The sequence below is a fragment of the Erinaceus europaeus genome, chromosome X, assembly GCF_950295315.1.
Source record: "Erinaceus europaeus chromosome X, mEriEur2.1, whole genome shotgun sequence".
In the NCBI taxonomy this organism is placed as follows: Eukaryota; Metazoa; Chordata; class Mammalia; order Eulipotyphla; family Erinaceidae; genus Erinaceus; species Erinaceus europaeus.
In genome coordinates, this window is record NC_080185.1 from 115,900,523 (window position 1) to 115,915,224 (window position 14,702).

At 33.9% G+C, this 14,702-nt stretch overlaps 1 protein-coding gene across 6 annotated transcripts in view; it reads right to left on the reverse strand.

Annotated features, from left to right (window-relative positions):
* CNKSR2 (connector enhancer of kinase suppressor of Ras 2) overlaps positions 1-14,702 on the reverse strand; it is a 299,057-nt gene that overhangs the window by 110,418 nt on the left and 173,937 nt on the right. For all 6 annotated transcript variants that reach the window (XM_060182888.1, XM_016195185.2, XM_007538945.3 and 3 more), the window contains 2 exons: positions 9,486-9,619; positions 3,434-3,645 (listed from right to left, as the gene is read on the reverse strand). In XM_060182888.1, the coding sequence (XP_060038871.1) occupies positions 3,434-3,645; positions 9,486-9,619 (346 nt within the window). The remainder of the gene's footprint in view (positions 1-3,433; positions 3,646-9,485; positions 9,620-14,702) is intronic.

Consider the following 14,702-nt stretch of genomic DNA (forward strand, 5'->3'; position numbering starts at 1 on the left):
CATTATAATGTTTTATTTATTTGTTTGTTTTTTGGTACCATCTCCAGGATTTCACTACTCTAAGCCAATTTTTTTCAGTTGACACACACACACACACACACACACACACACACACACACACACACACACACACGGGGGGGGGGAGGGAGAGGGAGAGAGAGGGAGAGAGAGGGGGAGAGAGGGAGAGGGAGAGGGAGAGGGAGAGAGAGAGATAGTTGAGCACAAACATAGCACTGAAACTTCTTCTAAAGTGACAGGGACTAGCCTCATAATTTGATTGCAAACATGGCACAGCAGACACACTATCCAGGCGAGCAATTTTGCTTGTTTGACTACTACAATCAAAATATATTCTCTCTCGTCTCTCTTCCCTCTTCTCTCTCTCCCTTTCTCTCTCTCTCTCTCTCTCTCTCTCTCTCTCTCTCCTCCCTCCCTCCCTCCCTCCCTCCTTCCAAGGTTATCACTGGGGCTTGGTGCCTGCACAACAAATCCACTGTTGCTGGCAATCAACTCCCCCCCCCCCCATTGTTATTGTTGCTGGATAGGACAGAGAGAAATTGAGAGAGGAAGGGAATACAGAGAGGGGGAGAGAAAGACACCTGCAGACCTCCTTCACCACTTGTGAAGTGACCCCTCTGCAGGTGGGGAGCTGGGGGCTCAAACCTGGATCCTTGAGCCAGTCCTTGCACTTTGTACTATGTGCGCTTAACCAGGTACATTACTACCCAGCCGCTTGAAACTCTCTTCTGAGTAAATTGATATTCTGGGAAGTTAATAGAGAGCAATGGCAGCTGACTTCATACACTTCAAGATAAAGTTGCTGTTTATTGTGACTAACAATTAAATCGAACATTTGAAGGCTCAGGAATTTATACACTGCATTGCAAGATACCATACAAATGCTACCAAGTTAAATTAATGTAATTTCCAGAAAATAGCAAATGTACTTTCTGTGTTTTTATTTTACACTTCAGCAGGATGATGTATTTCTACTATCATTTTCACATCCAAGACAAAATCATCACACTCAGTGTCCATGTAATGGGGCCACTTTCTATTGATAAGTTAAATGAATAAGCTCTCATAAATTATGAAGGTTTGAAGCAATTTGTACTGGGGCCTTTAGGAACTGGTATGATAAATTAATATGAAAATACACATCTATAATCTCAATTTGGGAAACTGCTAGGCATTCACTGAGAATAACCAACTCTCGGGAATGGAGACTATTTATTGCTGAAAACTCAGCATAAATGTCACTCGTTTTTATGTAAATCTCCAGGCAGGCTCTGGCGCTCTAGCTCATAGGCTCCTGGAGCATTTGGCTTATATCTTCCTACTTACGTAAAGCGATTGCAGTGAATCTTTGTTTTTGCCCTCTGAGTTATGACAGTCTTCCAGGGAGGATATGGTTTATTCACCTCTGTATACTCAGTGTGTAGCTGACTTTCCTTATAAAGTAATGAGCTGAATAAGTTAACAGATTAATCAGTTTTGAGGAGAGTCATGGTCACAAGTTTCTGGGTGTGACAGGAAGGTTTTAATATTTAAGATCTGACTGTTTAAAAGTTAAATATATTAAACTGCTAGTTACTTGAAACCATTTTCAGTTTATGTCAGGGATCTTCACTGAATAATCTACAAGTATTTCCAGTGAGGTTTCAGTTTGTATTTCAGGTTGAAAAGTTAAAAAAAATTCATGAACAAAAATTTTTAACAAAGTCTTTTTATATAAAATCCTTATCTCTCTATTAAGAATATATATATTTATCTTTTTTAAGCTGCTTACAAAAATTGCCAAATACCTAAATCTTCTAAATTTATCTAATTCTTCTATAATTTAAACAGTATTCTACTTTATTGGAAAAGATACAATAGTTTGTAGAACATGATGGCACTATGTGTTTAAACTCTACTTTGAAGAGACTAATCACATTTGTTGCTGCTAGTCATAATTCAAGCACCTAGTAAGCATATATTCTGTCAAACTGTCACTAATCAACTTCATCTGGTGACTAATTTTTCACCATAAATTAAATAATCTCACCTATTTCAACATAGGTAGAAAACTGAGTTATAAAAAGGTGGAATATGGTGTAATCACTGCCTATCCAACAACAGACAGTCAAATAAGTACTTGTATAATGAATGAATAAAAATCTTATATGACGTGATTGGGGCAGGGTAGAAAAAACAAAGGGGACCAACTTCTATACTACAAAGTATACAACACAATAGGGGAGAAAAGTAAAGGTTCAAATCCTCTCACTTATAACAGTTCAACATAACTACCATTGGAGCAGTATAGTCAAGGTAAAAATTCATTACTGTGATTATAAAGAAGCATATATACACAGAATAACACAAAGCATGTTAAATATGACTCCTATTCCTTAGTGTCACTTTGGGAAAAATTTTTCCTAAGCAATTGTTGTTAAACAGGTATAAAGAAATAAGACATGTCATAAAGCACTTCATGACTAAACGTTACGCAACCACAAGAAGGCATGTGGCAATGGTGCACATGTAAGCGAGTGGTAGATGAAAATCGACAGTGAAAAACAGAGCAACCTTATCCTAACACAAGGAATAATTATTTTGCAGAACCATCCTAAAGTAAAACTAAGCATGTTAAGGAATACTACAAAGTATATAAGCTTTGGACATGGAATAATTTGAAAATTACAAAGGGAGGGCCTCAAGTTTCCAATTAAATCCATTCAATCTCACAACAGCACAGGATTTACTATTTTAACTTTAGGCAGCAGATGCACTCTATTCATTTCAGTATTTGTGATTCACTTACTTTCTCGGTCATTCATGAGCATTCAAAAACAAAAAACATTCTAGAGCCATAGTAACTCTGTGTTTATATTTACTGTAAATAAAGCTTGCCTATCTATCTTAATTAAAACTTCCTTCCACTTAAATTTCATAGCTTCTTAAAATCTAACATGATTTTTTCTCCAGAAAAGTGTATCTAAAGATTTTTAATCTCTGAGGAATATGGAGGTAATTGTTATTTTGAGTAAGTCACATTAACAGTATGTATTCATAAAAAAAAGGAAAAAAACCCTGAACTACTCCAGTTTGATAAATATAACATACCAAAATTATATGTGACTCAAAAATTTACATAAATTATTAATAAGTTAACATACTTCCTACTATCCTTGTTTATCATTGAAAATTTAAGACTAATTTTTGCAGAACAATTATGAAATCCTCCTAGCCCAAGACTAAAATTTAATATCATTCTTCATTGTTTAGGTTACAATCAGAAGCACATAACAGACAGACTGATCATGTAAATTTCACAACCCAAAGGGCTGTAAAAAGAAATAGACATTTCCATGTCAGACATATGTTCTTTTGTCAATGTAAAAATGGAAAGACATATGTTCTGTTGTCAATGTAAAAATGGAAGTCTTACCATAAGTCGGGGTGCTTTCTCTTCTTCCTTGACTACTTGATCTTCCTTTTTCATATTCATAGCAATACAAGACAGTATCTTCCTCAACAATATTAAACCTCTTGCGGTATTCCTGATCCAGAAATGAATTTGGAGATTCAGATCCCTTATGCACTGGTTTCCCCACCATATGTCCTCTGAGGTCTTCACAAGGAAGGTTTCCTTTTTCATCCCTAAAAAAGGGTAAAGGAGAAGGATGTAGGAAAAGTGTGAGGTTGTTAAAATAGCAGAAGACTTCTAAAATATAGCTCAGTGGTACAGTGACTGCATGCTTCACATGTATGAGGTGTGTGTTTGAGCTCCAGCATTCCTCCACAAAATAAATTTTCTTTGAGGTTTACCGGGCAATTTAAAATCACTCCTATACTGCAGAAAACAAAAAAAAAACAAAAAATGTGAGACTTAGTTTAAATGGCTTGCCTAAAAGCTGCACAGTTAGTGAGTGAGAAAGCTAGACATAGCTTATGGATCTTCTGGTGCTTACTGTGGTTTGTTTTCACTGTACTTTATCACATAAAGGAAATCATATTAGCAAATAAATTCTTTTCATTGCTAAGGTACCAGAGGCAAGGTCAACAATATATCTGTCTTCTGTCAATTATTCTATGGTTATATTTGCACTGTTCAAAAACAAACAAACAAAAAACTATCTAAGAACTATTACCTCTGTAAGGGGGTTATAGTTCTAAGAAAGAAAATACCACAATATAAACTGATAATATAAGAATTTAAAACATCATGTCACTGATTTAAAATAATCTTAGTGGAGCTGGAGTTCAGAGCCCTCTTATCTTCATCCAGCTTCACCAGCACTCAGAGAGAGAGAAGGAAAAGGAGAGGGATATATGGAGGTGTGACTGGGCCTATGATAAGTGGCATTTAGATGGAAATATCCTATTCAGGATTGGTTGTATTGAACTTTGTTTGCTTTATGAATAATGTCATTGACTAGTTGCAATTTTTTTTGTTAGAACATAATTGTAAATGTAAATGTTTTTACCCCTGTAAATCAATTTTATTTCTTCCTGGAACTCGTTTCCAGTTTTATCCTAATCAGTGCAATCAAATCAGATAAAACTTTATATTACAGGCCAACAGTGAAATCTTAAATAAGCAGAACAAACTCACCTTTCTTTTTTCTTAAGTTTTAAAACTATTTTTATTAGAAAGACAGATTAGTGTTATTCAGCTCTGAAATATGTAGTGTTGGTGATCAAACTTGGGACTGTGTGCATGCAAGTCCTCTGTTCTACCACTGCACTATCTCCCTAGGTCTTATTGGGGCATATGGCCTTTTGTAGCCTATAGCTGAGAATGTTTAGGAGCTCTTATTTGCATAATCAGGGTTAGTTTTCTTATCTTTGGAAGGCAATCACAGTACAACCACAAGAAAGATTAGATGCTCAAGAGTCTAGTGTGGCTACCCTTTATGGTTTGGTGGTAGAATCCCAAGTCTCTTCATCAGATCACTAAGGTTTTGTCCACTCTTTTTGGGTAAAGTGAATGGAACTGAAGGTGATTGTGTTTGGCAAAATAGTAAAGGACAATGACTGGATGGCTTCACTCATATGAGGAATCTAGAGAATAGAAACACATGAACTCGCAAAAACCAAAAAGTAAATGAATTGTCTCTACAAAGTCACATTTCTTTACATTTACTGACATCTAACTGACTTATATCATATAAAATGGTGGTGATTCTATAAATATGATGTCAACTGCAAAATATTAATTACAGTATAGCAAAAATAAAGCACTTTTATACTTTAGTGTACTGTACTTTTGTATCTGGACATAAATTTCCAGGTGTGACCAAATGATTAGAACTATATTCATAGTAGAAATATGCAAAAGTAGCAAATAATATTCTGAAGACTAACTGAATTAGAAAGCTACCATATGTTTTTAACTTATCACAAAGTTTGGTAGCCACTCCCATTACACCAATAACTCTTTTTTAAAAATTTTTTGCCTATTGCCAAATTGCAATTATATATCTACTCTTTAAGCAACATGAAGAAAATAAAGATAAATTCCCCTTCCCCATGCAGAATTTCCTTTTCATCTAGCTAAAAGCTTTTCCTGAACAAACTGTCTAGTACTTTTTACTGTTAGTTTTCTGTCAAAAAGAAACTGACACTGCAATTATTGATGGCGGTGGAACAGTCCTCAGAAACTTGTAGTACCTGAGTAAGCTTGTGCCTACAATAAATGGGTAGACTTCTTTATGAGGCCTGTGCCATGAATGTTAATGCAGATGACATCACAGGGTGATTTAACCTTGTTCTATTCATAATGACATATCATGTAGCTGGAACAAAGGGGGCTGTTATTGCTTACTCCACAGTAGTTTCAGAAAGGGGCCTTATACATACATCAGGAGTTATTAGACCTGTCTATATGGAATTCATTCAAATAAAGTAGAATTAAGAAATTTAAATCAAACTAAATTTTAAAGTAAAAAAATACACGTATTGTATATATGCATGTGAACCACTTCCTTAAGTGAAATGAAAAAAAAAAAGAAAGCATAAAAAATGTGCCATGGCTGTAGCTATGAAAAGAATGACAAATGCAAAGTTTCAGGACTATAACTTCAAGTTAAACCAGAAAGTTCAGATAATACATACTACACTAAGAATCAAAATGAGATACTAAACACTAATTGTAAATGCCACTGAAAAGTATAGGGGTATACTCAAGTAGAGTGGCAAACTAAATGATACTGTGTCAATGCTTCACTACTTACAGTCTAATATTTTTAAATAGCATGTTCAAGATTTTTATTTCTTAAATATATTGCCTTAATCATACATGTACCAAATTCAGAAAACTTAACTGGTTCACTTTACTCTTCTGTCTGCTGAAGTATATTTATTCATTTGAAGTAATGTTTTATTTTTAAAAATTTCTATTCTAGAAAACACTTTGATTATAACAAGTTCCTACCTACCTAAGAGAAAAGAATGGGACATTAAACTATGCAAATATTTAATATAAACGATTTTCTTACATCTATCTGTTCATATAGTCATCTGAAGAATAAAGCCTCTGAAATAATCATTTGCACTCAAATAGCTTTCTCATTAGATGAAAATAAGTAAAAAAGAATAAATTTCCATCTGAAAAGCATAGGCCCCTAATTACAAAAGTTTCTTATGTAAAACCTTTCAGATAATCTTACACCATCTTAATAGAATGAATGACATTTCTGGATATAAGTTACAAACAAGACTATATATATGATTTATAAGATGTCACTTTAGTAAATTATTTTTTAAAATTTTTTATTTAAGAAAGGATTAATGAACAAAACCATAAGGTAGGAGGGGTACAACTCCACACAATTCCCACCACCCAATCTCCATAACCCACCCCCTCCCCTGATAGCTTTCCCATTCTCTATCCCTCTGGGAGCATGGACCCAGGGTCATTGAGGGTTGCAGAAGGTAGAAGGTCTGGCTTCTGTAATTGCTTCCCCGCTGAACATGGGCGTTGACTGGTCGGTCCATACTCCCAGTCTGCCTCTCTCTTTCCCTAGTAGGGTGTGTCTCTGGGGAAGCTGAGCTCCAGGACACATTGGTGGGGAGAGCTTATGTTCACACGTATCCATAAACTACTGCAAAATATATACCCGAAAGCAGAAGTGCACTAGAGTTTGCAGTGAGTACCTCCCTAACACTTCCTCTCCACTATTCCAAGCTTTGGATCCATGATTGCTCAACAATTTGTTTGGCTTTGTATGTTAACTCTCTTTTCAATCACCAGGTTCCAGATGCCACCAGGATGCTGGCCAGGCTTCCCTGGATTGAAGACCCCACTTTAGTAAATTATGTTTTCTAATAAACCACATCCCTACAGCTACATTTAGTTTTCAGAAAACAAGGACTATAAAATCGGGGCTTGACATTGGCACAATCTGTTGAATATATTTGTACCATGTGCAAGGACCTGGTTTCAAGCCTCCAGTCCCTGCCTGAAGGGGGGAAGAAGCTTCATGAGTGGTGAAGCAGCTCATTACGTGTCTCTTTCTCTCTCCCGCTCTATCTCCCACTTCCCTCTAGATTTTTTTCTGCCTCTATCCAATAAGTAAATAAATAAGTAAATAAGTACAATATTAAAAAAAACTAAACAGAGGACCTAGTGGGGGTTGTATTGTTATGTGGAAAACTGAGAAATGTTATGCATGTATTTGCTGTCGACTGTAAAACATTAATCTCCCAATAAAGAAATAAAAATTGACCAAAAACAACTAAAAAGTCTATAAAACTATTGTTTTGAGATTGGATGACACAACTGAATTTATTGATAAGTCAGGTTGTCAAGTAGAATTTAAATTAAGAAACACCAGTACCATTATATCTAAGAAAATGAAGCATAACAATGAACAGTGAAAATTAAAGTAATGGATTTAGCTCTTTTATATACTGAAGAAATTTAATCTTAGGTATGCTTTGAAAGTAAGACCCCTTAGAGTACTGCTTTCTAATTACTCAACAATTAATTTAAAAATCGAATCAAATAGCAGCCTGGGAGTTAGTGCAGCAGGAAAAACGCTGAACTTTAATATGTGAGGTCTTTTGTTTGAACCCAGGTACTCTATATGCCAGAGTGATGTTCTCTCTTAATCAACATCTCTCATTATTAATAAATCTTTAAAAAAAGATCTAAGTGAACCGGGAGATGGTACATTGGGTAAAGTAACTGACACGCAAGCATGAGGTCCTGAGTTCAATCCCCAGCATCAGATGTGCCAGAGAGATACTGAATGTCTGCCTCTCTTTCTCACTGATAAAGGAATCATTAAAAATCAAAACAAATCAAATTCTCTGAGATTGGTAATAAGTATTCACATTCCGTGCAGATTCTTTCCTGTAACGTTTGTGTTTCATAAGATCGGTTATCAGAATGCTTTTGAATAAAATGCAAAATAGGACAGAGTTGTATTATTCTATACTTGTCAGGAATTTCAAATAGGAATTAGGAAATGCAATAAAGATCTGGCCTCAAGGAATCTATACAACAGACCCTTAAGTGCAACTAATTCTCTTGTACACTCTACTTTCTGAAAGAAGCATTAAGTCTTTGGGAAAAACAGTCTTCTTCATCATTATCAAAAGAAGAAAAAAAAACCCATCATCACAAACATTTAAAAAAGACATAAGAGTTATACACAGCTTTCTTTTTAAGAAAAAAATACCAATGATTTATTTAAAAAGTTAAATTTCCCGAGGTATTCTTGATCAAAGATCATCATTTAATTTAATATTTACTAATAAAAATAATTTTATTAGGTAGCGCAGCGGGTTAAGCGCATGTGGTGCAAAGCGCAAGGACTGGCATAAGGGTCCCGGTTCAAGCCCCTGGCTCTCCACCTGCAGGGGAGTCACTTCACAGGCGGTGAAGCAGGTCTGCAGGTGTCTATCTTTCTCTCCCCCTCTCTGTCTTCTCCTCTCTCCATTTCTCTCTGTCCTGTCTAACAACAACAATAACTACAACAACAATGAAAAACAATAAGGGCAACAAAAGGGAAAATAAATATAAAAAATTTAAAAAATGATTTTATTATTGGGCTGGCAAAATAGCCTAATTGGTCAGTGTACTGGTTTGCCATATTCCTGACTCAGGTTCAATCCCAGGCCCCTGAAACATGGGAGGAAGCCTTTCTTTATCACTCTCTATCTCCCTTTCTCTCACTCCTTCATAGTCTCTGTCTCCCTCTTTCTGAACCTGAAAATATCCTGAAGCCTCTGTGATAAAAATTTAAGAAAAATCAAAATTTTGATATTAAATTTCTATGAGAAAATGAATAAAAAACTTGATGTATAATGTTTAACAGGTTATTATTAGCAAAATTACTTCTTTATAATTTGATTTCCCAGAATGTGTTCAGAACTCCTGAGAAAATATTCAAGGGATAGGGTGTCTTGAGAGTTTATTTCACAGTTTACATGAAGTTAGGCTAATCTTCAAACAGAAGCTATGGAAAAGAACACAACGGGTAGTTTTATACCTGGGGATGTATGGTTCTGCAGGAGGAGGAGGAATGTAGAGATCCTGAAGGGCAGAACTGTCTCTTTTGGTGGGTGTACTGATGGTGCTGGAAGGCGTGGCAACGCTGCTTGTGGGACTTCTAGGTATAAGAGGCTGGTTAAAATGAAAAAGAAAGTACATACGCACACAAACAACACATAAAACAACAACGACACATAATTATCAATTTTAAGTTATCTATTTATGTACATTTTTTTTAACTTGGCTGAAAATAAGAAGCATGTTACTTAGTATACAGACATTCCTTTGAATGTTCCCTAATGAATTATTACTTTAGAGCTTTCACATTAGCTCCCAATTAACCTTATTAAAAAAATAACCACTTTAAAATATACTGATAACTACCATGCAGCATTTCAAAATGAGAAGATTTATCTCAGTCAGAAACTTATTTAAATTAAATTAGCTTTGCTAGAGTAATGCTGTTGAAAGAAAGACAGTGAGGAAAGATTTTCAGATCTTTGCCCCCCAAAGTCACATTACAGTCCTCAGATTGTTACAGAATCTCAGTTATAAATATGGTGCATCAAGTGCAATAAAAGAAAGTATGTCCTAACAAAATGAACTTGTTCATCAATATAAACATACTGTCTTCTCAAAGTCATCTTATGGTACATCTTCAAAAGTACTTGGGAGATTCGTGTGACACAGTCATTTCACCTTTCACAGACACACACATATCACTGCTTAAAGCAATTGTTAGTTGAATGTCTATAGATCAGATTTTCATAGCTGTATTTAAATATTAAGCAAAAAGTTTTTTCAAGTTAAGCTAGTGTGTATACTGAACACATCAGAATGCATTAAAAATCATTCCCAAATCTAAGCTTCAGAGCATTTGGAAAAGATCTCATGGTTTAAGAAATCACCCTTAAGTTAAAATGAAATTCACATATTTTCATGTTTATCTTAGAAATCTTTCTGATTACCTACATATACAATGACATTAAGAATCTTAGAGTGATTGAAAATACAAAAATAACTATCACAAATGAATTATATCTTCTTATGGCATGACAAAATTTTAGCCAGGATGAAAACATTTTAAGTTTATATATATATACCCACATAATTTGTATTTTAATATGCATTGCTGGGTACTTAAAATGGCATGCTATAACTATTTTTGTATCATGACAATACTTCTGTATAGATAAAATTTGTTCAAAAACACAAGCATAAATACAGTGTACACTGTAGTTACTGGTAAAGTAGACTACATAGTTTATGATTCAGTGCAGTTTTTTTTTTTACCTTCCTTATTACATAGCTCACCTTGAGTGACTGAAATTACACATCCTACGAAAATGACCATCAAGTTTAAAGCTATTTGAAATAGAATTTAAAAAGGAAGAGAGAAGTGGGATAAGCAATTGATTTATCTTAGGATTCTACAATATTATATATCATATGATGTAAAAATGTCAGAAACTTTACTTGTCAAATAAACTTTACTCGTCAAATAAAAGTAAAAAAATACTATTATATTTAACTATTCTGACTTTGGCATAGTGTTCAGTTACACTATAAATGTTTTTTTGAAACAAAAATATTGCAACAAGAAATCCTAAAGATATACAGGTAGTTAGGGATTACCTGAATAGTTGAATACCATAAAACCAGAATAAGTGAAGAATTATATTCCTTCTAAGGATTTATTTTTTATTTTAATTTTATCTTTTAGATAGAGACAGGGTGACAGAAAGGCAGACTGGACAAATAGATAGACACATAGATAGACAGACAGACAAACAGACAATGACACCATCAAAGTTTCCTTCAATGCATTGGAGATTAGCTTAAACCTGGGTTGCACACATATCAAAGCAGCACACTATCCATGTGAGCTCTTTCATTGGTCTTCTAAGGAGGATATACTTTATGCCTGTACAACAGATAATTGAATGACAAGTTCTTTAGATACTTTCTATATATACAGTCAGTTTGCTATGACTTTGTTTATAATTATTTTCTTCTTTGTCAGGATATCTTGGTTTAAAGAACAGATGAAACAGTAAGTCTGACCAAAATGCCAACATTATGGAAATATAGAAAACATTCATTACACAGTACACTACTTTTCAACACTTTCTAACTGATTATCTGTGAGGGGAAAACACATTCAGTATGTTCTTAAAATATTTTAATATCCCTATAATTTTAAAATTACTTAGTATTACAAGTGAACTTTAAAAAAGGTGCTAATACCAAGAGGATTAAAAATAATCTAATTTAATTTTACATTCTGTCCTATCTTTAAGAACACAATTTCTATTTTAAAGACTTTCCTCAATTACTATAAATAAAGATGACTTTTTAGATTAGTACATATCCTTCCCTTTGCAAACAAAGAGAATGTAAAGAAAGAAGAAAGGGAAAAATAGCAGGGTGGCCAAAGGTTACTAGTGCAGTTTAAATATAATTATTCAAAGTGAGGTAAGGACCAATAAAATATTAGTCTATTACCAGGACTGTCTTACTTAAGGCACTTGTGCCGTTCCCCTTACAGGAAATGTAAATATTGATCTTGTCAACTCCATCCAAATTGCTATTTTCTTTAGGCTTCTATTCTCAACAGAGAGTTGCTATTAACACTATTAGTCAACGTGTACGGCTAAATTAGCTAATACTTAGAAGAAAAAGGGCTTAAATACATTTAAATAGACAAGAGGTTTGATTATGCCAGCTGATTCAATGAATTGAACTAGTTGAGAAAAATTGTCATGTCCTTTCATAGAAACAAACCCGGGGGGGGGGATGCTATTCAGCTCAAATGGTAAATTATTTTATAACTGGTAAATCAGAAAATATACCAACCAATTTATCATGCAGCTATCTGGTTAATCAGTATATCTTGTACCACATACAATAATTCATAAACATATTTATGACTATTAATTGTACTATTTCACTAGGTAACCCAAAGAAAAAGTAAACATTCTTGAGAATTCCATAAAAAGCAGACATTAAGAAATGGGAAAGTAAGGCATGCTGATGTACAAGCTTCATGGGAAAATGGAAATTGCAACTAAACCCAAAAGGAAATCCTTGTGACACCTTAAAACTGTACTTTTAATTTCTTCAAATTCAGATAAGAATGAAAAAATTAAAACTAAGTGACTAATAAAATGGAAATTGAATTGAAACATATTAGAAAGATAGGCAAAATTTGACTATTTTTGGCAAAGCATAAATGACAGTATTGTCTGAAGTTATCAGCGAGAAATTCTTAGTTGTATCAAGTGACATTAAAATTATAACCTACCACCAATAACCATTTTAGTGGAAGAAAACACAAGGACAGCTTCTCTCCACTCAAAAAGTTCTTTCATCACTAAGTTCAGATTTCAATAGGAATATTCCTTAGAGAGAGATCTAAATAATGTGGGTGTAGTAATGTAAAAGAATAGCTTCTCCTCCCTTACTACCATTATCTTTAACTCATTTGTTCATTATATAATGCAACAAAAGAAGCTACCACTATACATAAAGAATTAATAATTTCTGGAATAATGGAATAAATGCAGTATTTTTCATCATACTTCCTTTTTGATTATTTGTTGGTAAAAAATTTTGTGGGAAGAGGATTAAGAGCAATAATGATTTATAGAAAAAATCACATGGATACTGCAAAACTGTTGCTTGTTACTCAAGTAAGCATAAAGCTTCAGTATAACTAGATTCACTTCAGGATGAAATCAAGTATGACATGATTCATTTTGGGTTTCACCCAAGGGGGTTTATTTTTTAGAAGAACCTTATCATAATATTTAGCTTTTTAAAAGTCGAAATAGTCCTACTGGCATTAAGCTCTTCTTCCACAGATTCAGTGGGACACCAACAGGGAAGGTATTTTTACAACATGTTGCTACTCTTCTCAAACAAGTTACTGACAGATTCTGGGGGCACTGGCATGTATTTCTTAAAATATCCAAATCTCTTCAATGTATATTACCACTTTCAGAAAATTAATGGTAACTTACTGTCACTAGGATTTAGAAATATACTGGCAAACGCTAGAAGAAGAAATATACTAAATAAAACATGTATGTACATTTTCAACGTGTCATTTTGAACTACATAAATACTTTCAAACTGTATACCACAATATTGAATGGCACAAATCCTCCTTTGAATCATAAAGTGAGTTATGACTTTAGCAAAAATATCCCACTCAGCCAGTTTAAGAATCTTTGGAAGATTGTGAAATAGAATTGTCAGTTACTGTAAGGGATCACTGAAATCTCACTTTTCATCCTCTGATGGCTTAAAGTTTTTTCCTTATGCCCCCAGTTTTGACATCTCTGAAGTATCTGAGCACATCTGGAAGGCATTCCTGTACAGCTGAAACCCCTTTGATCTTAAAAGAGGAAGAGGTGAGGACTACACTTATACTACATTCGATGTTGAAGTTTCACTTGAAATGTTTTACATTTTAAGAGCATTAAATTTAACAACTCTTGGCAAACATCTTAATTACATATCCCTCTCTTTGGTAAGTGACCCAACTTTTATACAATTATATAAAGTCTTGAATGAAACACATGACATAAAGACATCCCCAACATTAATATTAAAATAGTGCATTCATTACACATTATGTAGATACTTTAAAATTCACCGATGCAAAGATCACAGAGTTTGCTTTGCCTTCCAGTGGGAAAATAACCACTGAAATAGGAATGATGACATCAAATATAAAACCTGGTCTATTTTACTCACTCCTGGGAATAAGCACAGACTATCATAACACCCATTATTCTATCATACAACATTCGCACAAATCCATATGAAGTTCAAGCATGCTTTATAATCATTCCCAACACAGGAGCCAGAACACTGTTTTATGTATGCAGTTACTTTCTTAATCATTTGAACAAATACTCGAGAGAAAATGTCATCTAGGCTTTGGGAAACAAAACACCACATATGATACTCTAAGCTTCCCATCGTGTAACGATCTAATTTGGAGAATTATTTAGCACACTTTCCCCCCAGATAAGCTTTTCTTAAATAGTAAATTATTTAAAATGGACTTAAGAGAAATGCATGTATTAAAATTATTCTTCTTTTAGCTTTTTCTATAATTCATATGTATAATATAAAGGATGGAGTTCCCCTTTATTTAAATATTTTAAAAATATTTATTTATTTATTTCCTTTTTGTTGCCCTTGT